The following is a 17,630-nucleotide window of genomic DNA, read 5'->3' on the forward strand; positions in this document are numbered from 1 at the left end:
AATGAAGAACGAGCAGGAAAGCAGGCCAACGATGAGGAAACAGGCAGAATACTAGTCCATGTACTTTCGTAAAAAAAGGTAGAAAAGTTAACAAGAAACAAGGGCGTGGCCTTGTAGGTGGGCCCTAGCCAAGGGCCGTAACAACATAACGCTTCAAGTTTCCGTTCCACAATCTCGTATGGCCTGCCACTCCTACATCACAAAACTTATTTATTCATTAGTCAACTCATTTATCCATCCATTGGTCGCACGGGGGTGCTGGAGGCTATCCCAGCTATCTTCGGGCAGTAGGCGGTGTACACACTGAACTGGTTGCCAGCCATTCACAGGGCACACACAGACGAACAACCCTCCGCGCTCACACTCATACGGAGGGGCAATTTAGTGTGTCCAATCAACCTGCCATGCATGTTTTTGGAATGTGGGAGGAAACCCACACAGGCACGGGGAGAACATGCAAACTCCACACAGGAAGGCCGGAGCTGGAATCAAACCCACGACCTCTGCACTGTGAGGGCATCGTGCTAACCAGTCGGGCCATTGTGCCGCAGAGACTTTTATCATTATTATAATTATTATAATTATTTCATCCATCCATTACCTATCCCGCTTCTCCTCACAAGAGTCGCCGGAAGTGCTGGAGCCTATCCCAGCTATCTTCTGGCAGGAGGCGGGGTACACCCTGAACTGGTTGCCAGCCAATCGCAGGGCACACATAAACGAACAAACATCAACCATCCGCGCTCAAACTCACACCAAAGGGTAATTTAGAGTGTCCAATCAACCTGCCATGCAAGATTTTGGAACGTGGGAGGAAACCGGAGTACCCTTAGAAAGCCCACGCATGCACAGGGAGAACATGCAAACTTTACACAGGATCCTACAACCTCTACATTGGGAGGCCATCGCGCAAACCAGCCGTCCACCGTGCTTCATCTCATTTAACAATTGGTTAATTTATTGTAAACAAAACGAATCATTCATAAAATTTAATACATTAAAAAAGTTCAAATACATTTTAATTGGTTCATCCATTTTTTTTAACATCAAATGTAACTTATAAAATAAAATAATAATGAAAAATTTAAAAAATCATCCATCCAGCCATCATCTAGACTCACAAGGGCAGCAGGCGGGTACTGGACTGGTTGCCAGCCAATCGCAGATCAATAATATTAAACAAATTGGTAAATTCATTGTAACTAAAACACATTAGTAAATCCGTTTTCTATACAGATGTAATACTTTGGTTAATCAATTTAATGGTAAACAAAAAACTAAAAGATGTAATTTCATGCAGATTTAACAAGCTTTTTTTAAAATAAGTAATTGGTTATTAATTTGTTCGAATTAAAATATATTTTGTAGATTTAATTTAAAATGTTACTCAATTATTTGTATACAAAAATGATCAAATGAAACATTTTTAAATTACATTTACTGTAAATGGTTGTATATATTTTTTAATTTTTTAATGAATTGCAATTTAATCATATAATGCAATAAAATATGAGCAGAGATATGAGATATTTGATGATCCTTAAAAGGAGTCAGAATTAAAAAGAATCCAATTCTGATAAGGAAGAAATAAATCAAAATAGAACAGAGGCCACAAAAAAATGCAAAGCAATTTTTTATTAAATGCATATTATGACCAGCATAAGATTATAAAGAGGAGGATTTACAGCCCCTCTCATGATGGATATTATCATCATCATTATTGCAATCTGTAAAATACTGCTGTAAGCGTTCAGCCAGATCGTGCATCATCAGTGAGGTTGGCAGACGTCGACGCTAGCGCTTGGCGATAATACAGACAGCGCACACGCGTCTGATTGTTTGACTTTAGCATAGAAAAATAAGACCTTAAAATATAGCTACCAAGCTTTGTGTAATAAGGCAGCGCTCATCGTCTTCATTTTCTTAAAAAAATAAAATAAAAGTCACTTCACACAATCTTCAGGTTCCTCATTGAAGACTCCAGAGTCTGAACACAAACAGAAAATGATCAACTTTTCTCAGAGAGAGACTGTGAGAGAGTGCGTGAGTGTTCATGTGAGATGTTGTGTGTTGGTGCATCACCTTGACATCCCAGATGCACATGCCACCATCCATGCCAGTGGTGCAAAACTTGGTGCACTGGTTGCGTCCTCCTTGCAAAACTGAGATATGACTGAAACAGCAAAAGCCGAAATAAGACCTTGCAAATGTATGTGGACACGGACATTCTCAGGATTGTTTCAAGCATCTCCTTGAACAACCTTTGTGCCTCCCATACCCATTTACATCTTTTAATTGAGCTCTTTGTTTTCAGAATTCTCCCAAGACCCTTCAAGGACCAACGGGTGCATGTTTCTGCAGGAAGCTGTGCAATTGTGGTGGAAACAGAGTGTTCTCTGGACTGTTTCAAGCTCCCGTTTGAAAACCAGAAGCACTGTCTCATATAGGATTGGCACCGTTGGCACCAGTGTCCTTGACTGAACGCAAAATGGTAAACCTATTTAATCGACTATTTTGAAATATTTCAAATTTTATGTATTTTGGGTGGAAAAAATGAAATGTTTTGAGTCTGCACGTACCTAATGCTGTTCTTGTGCAGCGTGCTCAGGTCCTTGTCAGTGCTCTGGGACTCGGAGGCACGCCGGTCCAGGTTCTGGAAGCGCTCCCTGGCACTGATCCCCTTCTGGGAGGCCTGCTTGGGGAGATCCAGTTTGCCTCCGAACACCAGGCCTCCTTTAGCCGCGTCCAGCACAAAGAGCATGGGACAACAGTCGTGGCCCTGAAGGGGCCCGTGACACAAGATGTGCCTATGAGTGTACGTTACGATCTATCCTGTCTTTTTTAACTACAGTGGTGTTATTACGTAACAGAAACTGTTGGAAAAACGGTAGTCTCAAAATCACGGAAGAAGGAGATGCAATAGATATTTGACCACAAAATGATAACACTTGGGAACAATTTTGGGGGGGAAAAATCTGTTGAGTCAGATTTTTATGATTAGAACAAAAATTGGCATACTGATTCCAAAATGGCAGTCAGTTTTCAGTTCTAAAGAGCGGACCCTCCAGATAAGCTAACGATTGGACTTATCTACACCTACGTGGCAACTGATTGTGCAGTCATACAGAAATTGAGACGGTGAGGTGTGTGCAGCTCCCAATAGGCAGGACTATCAATTTATGAAAACGCAAAGTTAGCAATGTAGGAATTAAGAGGATTTGAGCCAGCATGTTGTCTTTAACAATTAACAATGGCCATACTGTTTGAAGTTCTATTTCCGTTTATGCCGGGGTTTTTTTTCAGTTTTCAAAGCATGTCGCTATTAGTATCATTACATATTATTATTATGTTATTATTATTATTATCATCAGTGTGTTTTTTTTTTATATGCACACACATTTAGTTCATATTTGTCAAGAAAATGTGGAACCTATAGCTCAACAACTGTCAGACAGCTGTCAGACCTAACTGTACAAAAGCATGCATTCTATATGCTCTGAAAAAAACTAATATTACTGCGACTGAATGGAGAAGTTGTGACTATCTACATGTATCGTATCCGTACGTTCATACTAGGGCTGTCCCAAACGATTATTTTTCTCCCGGTTAGACAATCGCCTAATCCTACGATTAGTCGATTAGTCTAATATAATTTTTAAACGAATTTTTAAAATAACCCAGGAAATATTTTGGCATTGACAATTATCAATTCACAAAACACTTGTGAACACTTAGTTAAATTCTTTATTCAAAGAAAAAAAAACTTTGGAAATTGAATCAATAGTAACATCTCTTTTAAGCAAGCATCGTGACGTGTTTTTTTGTTTTTGTTTTGTTTTTAAGCAACGTCGACGATATGTTGTGTGTGCCGACGCATATACGTTATCGGCTATGTCGACTAGTCGGGACAGCCCTAGTTTATTCTACTGGGGCCAAGGCGTGACCAAAAGCAGACACGCAATTGCGATTGAACTGGAACAAATGTGGCAAAAAACTATTTAATTCCTTGCATTCCATTTAACAATATAATTGTAGTTATAATACAATCTCATTGTACACTGAGTACAATGACAATAAAGGGCATTCTTATTCTAAGTACTTTTTTTTTTTTTAAGTATTAAAAAAAATAATAAAATTGGGACATTTAGAGGAATCTACTCCAAATGCATTGTGACACTTGCTACTGTTATTGTGAAACAGCCGGTCCACAAACGTGAGGCTAGATGGCTTCAAGTCACTTGGAGCAAAGAAAAGCCTTGGTGAGTGCGGCTGTGCGAGTGGTACTCACAGCGGCGACTAAGCTGCTCTCGGTGATGAAGGTCACGCACAGAAGAGGAAGCGTGTCGGAACTCAGACTGCTCACACTGTGGAAATCGCAACAAAAGGTCACACACATATGCATAGTCTTTAAAACTGATTTTTTTTTATAAATAATTATTCATGATCGTGTTTTGTTATTGTTCATATATTCTATTTGAATTGCCATTTATTTAACCAAATAAATTAAATGAATACATTATGAATACAATTTTTTTTTTTACCATTTACAATATATCAACCTGATATTCAATCCAAAATAGAAAAATGTTAACTATATGTAGAATGGGTTAATATTTTTTATTTTACTACTTCCAGTAAATAATTTTTGTATTTTTTCCAAGTCAAGTTCACATGCTGTCCCCATGTATGCCTGCAGGGGTTTTCTCCGGGTACTCGGAGACAGAGACAGTCACTCTAAATTGACCCTAGGTGTGATTGTGAGCGCAAGTGGTTGTACCCAAGACAGCTGGAATAGGCTCCTGTTCGCCCGTGAGACTCATGAGGATGAGTGGCTCGGAAAATGGATGGAAGAATAAAGAATAATTATGTAAAATGCTTATTTTACTCAACTTTAAATAACTGGTATTTAATAGTTAATTTCAAAAACTTAAATGCATTATGTAAAATTGTCTGCCAGCCGGCCGGTATTTTATTATTTACAATAACTACCAAAAATGTTAAATGGATAAACAGCACAGATAATGGATGGATGGATGCGGTATAAGTAAAAAAAAAAAAAAAAACATTTCTTTTTTGTAACTTTTTTTTTTTGCAATAAATAAACCCCTTATTTGAAAATAAAAAAGAATAAAAAGTACATGTAATATTTTTTATAGATTTTTTTTTAGAAAACTATGGCATAAAATTAATTTTAAAAGGTTAAGTGCATATGTAAAATTGTTTATATTACTATTGTGCATTTACAATGGAGTTTTATTATTATTTACAATAAATAAAGCTATTGCTCAATAAAACACATAAATCTGTACTGTATGTAACATGACTTTTTACAAATATTTTTCTCTTATTTACAACAATAAAATCAATCCCAAAAACATAAGATTGGTAATTCTTTTATGCGATAAAATAATTCTAACAAATATACATTTTGAAATCTTACGTGCTGGTCTTGCCACCCTCGGCGACCGACAAGGTGGAGTCATGCGACGTCCACGCTAGGCGGTTGCCCGAGTTGGAGAAACAAACGCTGTGCACCCAGCCACCACCCGCCACTGCGCTTGGACCTTCGATAGCGGACCCCCCGGACTCGAACAGCATCTCTCCGAAGGGCATCTTGCTGCCCCAGGGCGTGGGGCTCGGCTTCTCCTCCACCTCCTTGATGTAGGCCGAGAACACTCTGCAAAGCAGTCAATTCCACGCATTTCTGTCAATTCCACGCTTTTCTTGACATTATTTTCCAGGACTTTCTAATGACTTTGTTGACGTTCTTTTGAAATGCAATTAGAAAACTATTTTGTACAGTTCCTTGATTGGATTCAGGATTGGCACTTATATAAAAATTACATCAGTATTAAAATATACCTCCCCTAAAAGATTTTAGAGTGATTTCAGGTCTTTTTTGGGATGAGATTTACTACGGCTTGGCACAACCCCTTTTGGAGGTCGGCTTGTGATTTATTGCTATTTTGGTTGGTTTGTCAGTTCTGTTGTCTTAAACGATGACCAATCGCAACCAAAATTCAAATGCATGTTAATACTCTTGTACACTTCAATCTGTGAAAATATAAAAGCATTCTGCACAATAGTGTGGATCAAACGTGAGCTCATAAGTGCAAAAAATCTCCTCCTCAAACTCAAAAACATTGCGTGAGTCGCTTCTTCACATGGACCAGGCTAAAGCAGACAAGAGGATGAATGCACACATGAACCCCGGTGGCAAGTTTTCAGACATTTAGCTATGCTAAAGTTTCAGGAAGCAGCCAGGCATTGATGATTCCATTCTACAGCTAAGAGTAGAAGCCGCTGCAGTGATGTTAAAAGTGACAGCACTGGTCAAGGCAGCAACTAGCTTTTGGCCCCCATACAGACGAGGTTACCATAACCAAATCGTCTTCATACGGTCTAGACATGCGGCTCTGTGCCATCAAGTATATTCACAGTCCGCTTGCAGCTCATTTATGAAGCCGTAAGCGCCGACTGCGGGTTGGCGTCAAAATTCAGATGAACACATCAACAAACCCAAGAGGTGGGGTTTCTTTACATTCTGCGTCATGGGGCAGCGTTGCTTTTAAGGGCCGCTTCAGCTTCAGGACAACCCTGAATGCCGTGCCTCTGTGAAATTTCAAAGTTGCACTTGGAGGGAAAGAAAAAAAAAACAGCTGGCCAGCGCACAACCCAACTATTGGAACTTATATTTCGTCCAGTAAATAAATAACTGTAAACCATAAATTAAATTATCAACATACTCAAATTAATTTACACACAAAAAATAGTGTGTGATGACACAACGGATAGATTGCTAGATTGAAAAGGCATGTGAAATAAAAGCAAAATTACTGTATTTACTGATAAAGACAAAACTGACCTGCCTGAAGTTATTTTTTCTGTTTCTGTCATAGAATAATTCAAAATTCAGTGAATGGTAAATTTCTTTTCAACATTTTGACAAAGGTTTGAGGTGATTTAACAAAAATATGGACATAAACGAACGCATCAGACTCTCATTAATGTCGCGTATTGTAGTTTGTCCAATTGGATGTGCCGTACCGTGCCGTACCGTGACGTATTCGGCCGCGCATGTCTTCCGCTTTGAAGCAGACGATTTGCATTTTGATTGCGAACAGCCAATCAGAATGACCACTGTTTGAAATTCTGCAATTAAAGGCACAGAATTCATTAAAATCACCTCTAAAAAGCATAATGACTAACTTCTTCGGACTTTATTCGTTGTTTTTTACTTAGGTTTATTCCTGCGAGTATTTTGAGTTTCCTGCGAGTATTTTGAGTTTGTATTTGGCATTGTATTTTATGAAACCATGACGTGATTGGTGTCGCAAACAACAACGTCTCAGCCATTATTAAGGCTGATTATTGAGCAAATCTCTTCATAGTGTGTTCAAATGATCAATCCGCTCACTCTTGCTGCTTTATGTACGCAGGAAGTTAAAGAACCTTGATAGTCAGGGTTGCTACTTTTTGTAGGTGACAAAGTAAGTTTGCAGGAAAGCTACACTTACTTTTACAGTATTTGATCAAAGTCGTGTCAAGGTCATACATTTTTAACGCGTTACCAGACTGAGTAACGATAATAATATATCAAATCAATTTAGAGTATCTCGTTTATATTACTTGGTTATTGCCTAAATGTAATATAGCCCCAACACTGGTGACAACGAACACTTGTAACTTTTGTTGTGAAAAGTAAGTACTCTATTTACAAAAAAAAATACAAAACACTTCAAAGCCTGGATTAAGAAAAACTACTGATAGCTGAATATTTCTAAGTGCGGCCTAGTAAATATTATTGTAATATCAACTTGCATTCAATGAGAGTTTAAAAGGCTTGCCATTTCATTCAGACTTCAAATCATTTTTCAGGACAACTGCCTTTTTTTTCCTCACTTTCGTATTCGTTTTCCATGACTGCACAACATACAAACAAGATCAATTGCAAAATGGCTCCATTATAAGATTTGTCTTAAAATGTCTGCCGTAAAACTTTTAAAAGAAATACTCTCAGTTGACCGCTTAATGCGCTCCAGCCCTGTAGGTGAAGGAAACAACTGCCAGTAATTGCAGTCCTTTTTTTTTTCTGGACTCAGCAACAATTGCCTTGTCAAAGGTACGTGTATGTGCTTTATTTTATTTGTATTAGAACTGAATACTATCAAAGCAGGCCATTATTTGGTATAGCGTCTGCGGAAGTGTTTGTTTGTTACCTGCACTTGAAGTCACAGGAGCCAGCGGCCAGCAGCACGTTATTGGGGTGCCAGTCCAGACTGAGGATGGTGGAGCGGATGGGCTTTTTGATGTGCTTGCACACCCACCTGGAGGGGAGATGACATCAGTAGCTGCTGTCACACCCATAGATATACTGACAGTGTTCACACAGTTGTCTCATTGAGCGGGTTAGCCCGTTGCAACGAAATGTCAGCACCATGTCCACCATATTGGATGTAGCAGCTCTGCCCCCTAACTAATGCAAGTAAACGGGACTGAAAGGGGATGAACTGCCTCTCATTCATGAATCCATTTGGTAAGAATACACACGTTCACCTCAGAACTTGTTATATCATGTCAGTTTTCTGTACTGAAACTCCAAGTGGCATTTTTTTTATCATAAAATGTATATATAACTGTGACATTTGCACAAATCTATTAACTTTAAACAATAAATGCTAATGTGTTGGACACTTTTTAAAAATGGGGAGGCAAATAGCACCAATTTGGTTGAATGACCCATGTACAAATCATTAGCATAAAATGGGGGCTTCCCCTGTTTGATACATTTAATTTAATGGTAAACAATACATTTACATTGTTATTTATCAGCTTGTGCATGTACCCGATAACTAAGTGGGCTCTTAAAAAAAATAAAATAAAAACTACCGCTCCTATTGTATTTGACTAGATATGTGCCCATTTGAATTATTTTGTAGCTTTGTGGACTTTAAATGTTCAGAATGTAGGAAAACACATTGTTTTCACCCGATACCGTATCAGTTAAAAATCACGTGATTGGCCCTGATATCTAATGTTGTGATAAAATGAGGCCATCCCTAATTTTCATTCTCCCAAACTTTGAGTGAGTAGTGTTGAGTCTGTTTGTGGCAGCCCACCAGTCATTCTCCTGCTCAAAGTAACAGATAGAGATGAGTCGCGAGCCGCTTCCCACGGCGAATTTGTTCTCGCGCGGCGACCACTTGACGCAACGCGCAGCCCGGTTGATGCGCAGGATGACCAAGGTGGGCTTCCAGGTTCCCTCCTTCAGGGTCCACACGTATGCGTTGCGGTCGGCACCGCACGTCACGATGCGGTTGCTGTCGGGGGCCCAGTCCACGCCTACAGAGGGTAAAATAGGCCACATGGCGCCCGCCAAGCAGTTAAATTATCAAAAGTCCTACTATATATTTTTTCCCCTCAATATTGTTTGTTATAATGTACATCAATAAAAATTCCAATAGTTAAATGTAAATGCACCCAATTATAGCCAAAAGCTCATATACATTGGAAGTCCCCCTGCCAGAAGGAACATGGCAACAATAATAACAGCAGCTTATCAATATGACAATTGTTGCATTAATTGAAGGGTCTTAAGTTTATATTTTGAATTCCAATATACATTAAATCATTGATTAATTTAGTTGTTGTCAAATAAAATAAAAAAACATTCAAATAAAATTTTGAAATATGCATTTTTCATAATATTGATTTACTTTTTAAACAACTGGTTAGTCTAGGTTAAATGAAAATGCTAGACAATTTTCATGTGTGCATTTAATTTAACATTTTCTACTAATTGCATTTCATAATTGCTCGTTTGTTTATTTAAAATAAATAGGAACATAAATAATTTCAATATCGTCCTTGTCCACTTGCTTTCCCAGGCACCGTTTCGTTCAAGTTGCATTATACCTTATATTAATATTGCACACTCACGTCAACATAATAGCTAAAAACTATATTCAATCACTAATTCAACACTAGAATGAAATCAAGTACAAATACGAAGCTGGCGGCAGCGAGTACTTCAAAGTGCATGATCAAGTAAAGACCCTACCATGCAAAAAGCCTTTGAAAATGTCTGCCCTGTAACAGCTTCACAAACACCTTCTTAATGGTCTGAAGCCATGACTGATGCAATAAATAAAACAATGAACCAACAAAGTGCATATTAATATGAAACAGAAACTTACCGTATTTTCGCAGTCATAAGGCGCACTTAAAAGTCCCAAATCTTCCCCTAAACTAACACAGCGCCTTGTAAGGCGACTCGCGACCATCAACCCTTTTACTCATTGGGCTGTTCGGAGTGCATGTTAGCACACCCTGCTGGACAAAGTGTGAGTCATCTATGCTTCAAAGTGACCATGACTATACATTATGTGGCTATGGTGTTTGGGTGATGGTGTGGGAGAAAGCTGGACAAAAGGGCAGCTGTCCACATTTATGTTATTGCAAGCAAGAAACGTCCCAGGTTTAGACAACAGACAAAAAGCATAACAGCACATCTCTCTAAACAGCCATGCAAAATTTCTCTAAACAGCCATGTGATTGGCTGAGTCTGAGTGGCTCCCAGAAGGCATTGCTCTAATGGCTCCCAAGAAGCCATTGCTATATCATTTTGTGTTATTTTTATTTCTTTTTGGTATATTGATGGCATGAGAGATACATGTTTTGTGTTAATCTTATTTCTTTGTTTGCATGTATGCTGAGTTTGTTTTTTTTTTTTTTTTTTAAACCGTGACTCTAAGGAGTGTGGTGACCAGTGAAGTCCCTCCCCTGACGTAATCTTGTAGACTATTTGAAATGTGGCGATTGCTTATGGTATTGAGGCAAAGTGAATTGCCATGGGCTGAGTCAGCTCGAGCAGCCGAGCTATTGCTATGCTAAAAGCAGCTGAGCTAGCGCCTTGTAAGGTGGCGCCCAGTGTGTGCTTCAAAGAGAGAAATAGCACCCTCAACAGGTGTTGCGCCCTTTGAGGCAGCGCGTCCTATGACTGCGAAATCGAAGGATCGCAGAGATCGAATTTAAACAAACAAGCCAACTTAAAATGGCGAAACTTACTATTTTTATTCATTATTGCCTACAAAAAACACCCAGATGTTAAAAAGTGGGGGTAATTACACCACAAAGCATCCGCAAGATGAGAAAACTAAATTAGTTTTGCCACACTATTAGAGCACTTCTTTTAAGAGTGGCATTATATTTGTTTTCAAGCTATTTTCACTCCTTGAAATTGGCTAAAATTGCATAAAAAACACTGACAAATTGGCCACAGACAATTACTATCAATTTGTGATTTAAAAAAAATTATAATAAAAAAATCTAAATGAACTTGACCATATTTGGACATAGAAGGTTTTCGCCGGACAGTGAAGATATACATTTAACAAACACATTTTTATTAAATAGTGTGGTGTTGAATTACTGTAAATACAGAAAAAAAACTTTAAATAACCAAGTTCATGTGTACATTACTTTTTTTCATTAATTTATTGGTTAACAACTATTATTGCATTTAGTAAATAATGACATTAATAATGAGAGTAAAATTATATTTTGACATTTATATTTTTGTTCATTTGTCACTTTTAATAAACTGGCTTAGTTATTAATTGTAAAATTTAAAAACTAAAATAAACAATGCTCAAAAATGCTTTAGGCGATTATTATGTTGGTTTTCATAATTGCAATGACATAATGTTGTTGAAATGAGAATTACCATTCTATTATTAAAATAAACGCTATTTTCCCATTTTTTATCCTGTTGACAACATCATGTTTATTTACTAATACACATATTACAAGAGGCTGCATCTTTACCTGTCACCTGACCATTGTGCTCCTTGAGCTCGTGGATCCTGGTCCACTTGGTCCCGTCCTTCTTGTAGATGTGGACCTCGTGGTTGTTGGGGCAGATGGCCACTTCTGGGGAAGAAATAGAAAATGTCCCAAGACACAAAAATGTCACTTCACTGAGGGTTAATGAATAAAACGTGTGTTGTTTCCTTAGCTTCTTTTATCCTGCTCCTTCCAAAAAAAGGGTTGCAAGCCTCTAGACATCACGAGAACATTTAGTCGACTGTCCCTATTTTTGTTCTATTTTTTGGGGGAGGGTGCACAAAGGAAACTAATTGTTGTTAGTAATGGTTACATTTCATAAGAGGCTCAAATTGGTGCAAGTTACTTTTGTTTACGGTAGTTAACTTTTCTTTTTAAACACCTCACCTTTTTTCATTTACGAAAATGTTTTTTTTTTAATATTGTTCACTATAATAACCTAGATTGGGAACACAACAAGAGCGCTACTGTGAGCATAATTGTGCGACTCACTTTTCCTGCAGATGACTCACTAAAAGTTCATGTGTGAGCGCTCATCTGGCGAACATGACTGACTTCTCTGCAACCGACTCACCGCAAAAAGCGGCGATCATAACAAGCAAAAAAAAGGCCTGTTGCTCTGTGAAAACAACACATGGAAACCACTTTGAATGACTCAAAATAGTTTCAAACCGATGCTCTGGTTTTCATTGCCTCCAACGTGTGGGAATATAGTCTTCACATATCATTTTCATAAAGTTTTTATGTTGACATGTCCTCAATCGCAGGAAACAGGAAATGCTTTCACCCACCTGGGAGCCAATCACAGCAGTCCCGACTCTTTACACTACTTGTTCTTTGTGGCACGCATCATGCAAGCACACTCACAGTGTGATGAACACAAAAGTCAGAGGACGGGGAAACTCACGGGTTCCATCTTTGTTCCAGGCATGGCAACTAATTGGTTCCAGCAGGAAGCTATGGAATGCCATGGCCAATCAGAGAACTACACTGGATGAAAACCAGGAAATGGCGTGATGAGGAATCTAGTGGGTACACACACGCACACACACACACACACACAGGAGGAAAATACAACTTTAGTCAGACCATGCAAGTAACATGGTACCCTTTTTCTGAAAACAAAATACTACTTTGCTCTTGTAATATTCAAAGTTGTTTTTATAACTGTATATACTGTTAAATTCTGCCTTTTCAGCTTAAAACTACAGCTTGGTTGTTGTAATTGTTTGACAAAAATATGATGTTTCAACATTTACATTTTTCAAAGAAAAAAATACTACTTTTATTGTAATATTCTTCTTTAAAAAAAACAAAAAAAACAATTACATTCCACATTTACAAAACAACTATTCTTGCATAATTCAGCCTTTTTTGGCCCCAAAAAAAAGACTATTCCGTAACACTCGCATTTTTCATTAAAGTAATAGAATTCTATTCTAATCATGATCTTGATCTCAGTTAAATTGTAACCATTCTTTTAATATTCCATTTTTCTTCCTTCGGAAAAACACAGGTTTGTGCCACAGAAAACCCATGTAAAGCCACATTATTTGCGTAATACTCTGTCTTTAACGTTTTCTCAAATAACTTTATTGGCGCAATGTTCTGGCTTCCCCCATAGACAAAAATGACTTAATTTATTAATAAATAAACCGGTTCCAGCTAGAATCTATGATCGACCAAGGCCAATCAGTGGGCAGGACGAGACAGAATCAGGAAGTTGCGCGATGCGGAACCTGGTGAGCAAACAAACACATAACGGTCACAACTAAAAGAAAAAAAAGAAGTTGGAACGCTTACCAGGGGAAGTATCGCAAAACTGAAAAAGTCCGTTTTTTGAGGGGGACCAAATCTAATCTGTAGAAGCTGTTAATGCGAACCAGACTAGCCAAGGCATGACAAGAATGATGCAGTTCAAAGACTCAAACCCCCAAACCAACAACCTACTGTTACACACAAACAGGAAATTGGCTCAGTTGACTTCAGTCTTGTAAATTACAATTTTTTTCCTTGATAAAAATATTACTTTATTTTAGTCTGAGCTTTATATCAACATTTTGGGCCTGCGGTGTCCATGAGCAATACATCGAAACCCCAAACTGCTCACTTAAGCAGACCCTGCTCCAGTGGCTGCCACGAACATTTTCTGTTCACTGACTGAAATGTAGGTCAAATTCTATGTGTAAAATTCTTGCATTATTCCACATTTTTGTTTCAACTAAAAATACACATTTATTCTTGTAATATATTGCACTTTTTTTCTGGAACATATATGATTTTATCTTTTGCTTATTCCTGTTTTTTCGTTCCACACATAGACAGCTCTCTACTCTTCATGTTTGCTTAATAGGTGAAACCCAGAGAAAATAAACAAGCACTATCTAATGTTTCACCAATTGATTTAAAAGGCAACACCTGAGCAACTCCCATCGGTCACATGTTCCAATATTGTTGCTAACTTGAAAAGTGAGTAGCTTCAACCAAAGGAGCTCTGTCCCAAGTTGTTGAACACATTTTGATGACCATGAAATAAAAACTGAACCTCTGAACTTTTGTCTCATTTTCATCTTTTGATCTGAAACACAAATGTCATCAGAATATCACAAAAACAAAGGAAATGACCTTGCCATTCCAATTATTTTGGCGGGGGGCTTTTGGATACGCGCTTTCAGCGCTTTGTTAGAACTGCAGGTGTTGTGAAATGCGCTATACAAATATAGATGTATTGTATGTGCAAAGCAAGAAGAGAAGCAACTGAAAAGTCTCTTTGATATTAGCTCAGAAGCAGAGCACCATCCTTTGAACAACATACATGTCATGTCATTATCCATACCGCTTATCCTGTACAGGGTCGCGGGAGGGTGCTGGCGCCTATTCCAGTTTACTATGGGCGAAAGGCACACCATACCCTGAACAGGTCGCCAGCCAGCCACAGGGTAGACATAGACACCGTCAAGTGGGAACTGAACCCACGCCGCCTGCACACAACTCAGGCAGATGCACCACTACTACACCATCAGTGACTGAACAACATACATAACCAATAAAAACATCAAAGGCCATTTGGCTTTGAATTATGATGGATTTCACACCCAGGCATACAAAAAAAATGTAAACCTTATCATATTCACGCCACTCTTCTATATCACTCCCAACACACCAAGATAGTTTGTGTTTAAAGTTGTCTACCGGCAGGCTTTTCTGAGAGTAAAACCAGTAGATCTGTATTAAAACGTACTGTTTTATTTTTTATTTATGGCTTCACCTTGTGGTTATTCATAAATGTGTCAAATTATAATGAGAAAATCATAAGATATCAGGATTATAGTATACTGAAAAATTTGTGATACTAACGGTAGTCAACGGGGCCCAAAACAGTCGTAGGGATGGGAGTGTAGTCGATGAAAATAAAATCTTTCTAAAAGGTTTGCAAAAGAAGTCCAAACCAAGAACACAGTGGTTTGCGATTTATTAGTTAGTTTTTAGTATATTTAGAGCAAGTTTGTTCGTTTCCATTAACTTTGTTTTTTGTTTTTTTTTTGTTTTCAAAAAAAGCATAATTTTGTCAAGATTTAGTCTTAGATTTAGTTGTTACATTTAAAAAAAAAATAAAAATAAGGCCCATTTGGTGAGTGCAAGATAAACAACAAAAAAGGTCACTAAAATTCTAAAACGACTGCTTGCCTTTCCTTCTTTTGTAAGGACGTACACAAATAGCGAAAGCTCACGTACGTATTTTGGTTATAATAAGTTTTCATTTTAAAAAGTAATATATAGTTTTTGTTAGTTTTTTTTATTATAGTTTGTTATTTTGTACGGGTTTTTGTTAGTTTTTCTGTTAAATACGTCAACATTTTCGTAATAGAAAAAAATACAGTTTATTCGCTCAACATCCGGCTTTTCCTTCGGTTAAACAGCAGAAGGATGCAAACGGTTCACAACCCCCCAACCAGCAAAGTCCCGTTAACCCCAAACAGGAAGTGAGCTCACAAGTCTATAAGTTGCAACTTCTTCGATTCGAACACTCCACAGCGCATATTTCCTACTTCCTCGTGTGCGTCTAAACATGACCACTCCAAACTTTGTTGCTACTCACCCCGAGGGCAGCAGTGCAGGTTAGCAGGGGGTGAGGCGGGGCTGCTCTGTTTCGCGGACTCTGGCCAGTCAACACGAACGCCAACGACGACACTGAAGATGAAGCTACGAGGCGAGATGTCTCTCGAAAAAGTAAAAGAAAAGAGAACGAACGGTCGGAAAGGGGCAGGGAGGGGGGCGGGGACAGGAAGTTGAGAACGTGGCTGAAAAATGAGCACAAAAGCACAAAAATTCAGGGAATCAGAAATGCAGAGAAGAAAAGCGTCTGGGGTATGGAAAAAACGGGGAAGGAAAGGGAGAGGCTGCAGTCTATATATGAGATCATTGACTGCTTTGTGTGTGTGTGTAGAAAATCAGCAGTCTACTCGTTCTTCTCGCCCCTCCCCAGACTAAATTTGTTCCTCTTCTACAGACTCAGCAGACAAAGAAACGTTGACAAAAGGGGAACATGTCACAGGACTTCACTTGTGATGCCTTTGAAACTACAAAGACGTTTTATTTATGAAACCAGGGGTGGAGATTTATGGTAGCCAAGACCACCCCTAGTCACCCTCTGGCCACCCCGCTTTTCTGCCATTTTCACATGAATGCAGTATTCTTATGCCCAATCCCATTACTTCCCCTTAGAGTCCTTGAGAAGTAAGTTCAGGAAATGGCAAATCAAATCATTTTGTGTCACAAATAAATAAATTACACTTAATACACAAAATAAAGCATGATTTACTTTTTTTTTGGTATTTTTGACAAAATAATATTTTTTCCGAAAATAGACACTACAGAGCGACAAACCTGGAAGTGTGACATCACACCAAGGGAACTATGGCAGAGCTCAACACAGAAAATGTCTTAAACTAGTCAGAAATTGACTCATAATGCAAAATCTCAAACGTGTCTGAGGGGATCCAAGTATTTGAAGAGGAGTTTGTTGGATTTATGTTCGTTGGACCATTTGTATACAAGTGACAATATTGTGCCTGAACGACCAAACATGGAGTGGAGACTAGACTCTTTGAGACTGGAAGGATGGTACAACATGGAGCGTTATGGCGTTCATCTTGTCTTCTTTTTCAATAGGTTTCAAGTTTTGGCAGAGCTCACATAGAAAGTGTATTAAGCCAGTCAAAAATTGACTCACAAAGCGAAATATCAAACATATCCATGTATTTGAAGAGTTGGAGGAAGAGAAGCTTGTTGGAATTGTGTTTGTTGGACCATATTTGTACAAGCAAAAATATTGTGCCTGAACAACCGAAACCGAACATGCAATGGAGACTAGACCGATCCAGATTGGAAGATATACAAGCGATATGGCGACATCTTGTCTTCTGTTTCAAGTTTTCTTTTTTTCCAGACAAAAACTTTTTGTCTGGTGGAGAGCAATAAAACTCTTACCTCGCTGACAGTTTCAGCGGTCACTTCAACCTTCGTCAAAGCTGTCACACTTCCGTGTGGCGGGACAAGGCGCGGTTTTGAACCCTCGCGGAGCCTTAATTTGAGGGTTCCCCGAGCCGATTAGATGTTTTAAGAATAAGTGAGTTTGAATATTCATACCTGGCCCTACAATAGGATGGGTACAGGAGGGGCACGCATGTGCTGATGCACACACAACTTTATGGGGAGACTTCTCTTGACATCAGCATGTGACCAGAATAAAATATTTCTCTAACCACAATGGGTGTCTCAGAGAA

The 17,630-nt window shown here is 38.5% G+C and overlaps 1 protein-coding gene across 3 annotated transcripts; it reads right to left on the bottom strand.

The window, feature by feature from the left end:
• Positions 1-1,620: 1,620 nt before the first annotated feature.
• On the bottom strand, positions 1,621-16,215 carry LOC148331769 (actin-related protein 2/3 complex subunit 1B-B-like). 3 transcript variants are annotated; one of them, XM_088303314.1, is made up of 11 exons: positions 15,944-16,215; positions 14,681-14,825; positions 12,752-12,869; positions 11,827-11,931; positions 9,120-9,342; positions 8,220-8,327; positions 5,441-5,677; positions 4,289-4,364; positions 2,580-2,779; positions 2,083-2,173; positions 1,621-1,987 (listed from the first exon to the last, which is right to left on the bottom strand). In XM_088303314.1, exons 3-11 carry the CDS (start codon positions 12,813-12,815, stop codon positions 1,949-1,951), a joined length of 1,143 nt encoding a protein of 380 aa, XP_088159440.1. In that variant the 5' UTR covers positions 12,816-12,869; positions 14,681-14,825; positions 15,944-16,215; the 3' UTR covers positions 1,621-1,948. The 3 variants fall into 3 exon arrangements, with proteins under 3 accessions (XP_088159440.1, XP_088159441.1, XP_088159439.1); XM_088303315.1 differs by having other exon boundaries at positions 14,681-14,852; XM_088303313.1 differs by lacking the exon at positions 14,681-14,825 and having other exon boundaries at positions 15,944-16,208.
• Between the last annotated feature and the right edge of the window lie 1,415 nt (positions 16,216-17,630).

This window comes from Idiotropiscis lumnitzeri, chromosome 8 (genome assembly GCF_059441095.1).
Source record: "Idiotropiscis lumnitzeri isolate Australia: NSW breed Sydney's pygmy pipehorse chromosome 8, RoL_Ilum_1.0, whole genome shotgun sequence".
In the NCBI taxonomy this organism is placed as follows: domain Eukaryota; kingdom Metazoa; phylum Chordata; class Actinopteri; order Syngnathiformes; family Syngnathidae; genus Idiotropiscis; species Idiotropiscis lumnitzeri.

What these genes read in the sequence shown, in the direction of transcription:
- LOC148331769 (XM_088303314.1), bottom strand. Translation starts at nt 12,815, where the DNA reads ATGGCATTCCATAGCTTCCTGCTGGAACCAATTAGTTGCCATGCCTGG. An exon ending in AGAGCAGCTTAGTCGCCGCT is followed by an intron (nt 2,780 to 4,288) that starts GTGAGTACCACT and finishes GGGCCCCTTCAG; the next exon opens with GGCCACGACTGTTGTCCCAT. An exon ending in CTGCACAAGAACAGCATTAG is followed by an intron (nt 2,174 to 2,579) that starts GTACGTGCAGAC and finishes TTGCTGTTTCAG; the next exon opens with TCATATCTCAGTTTTGCAAG.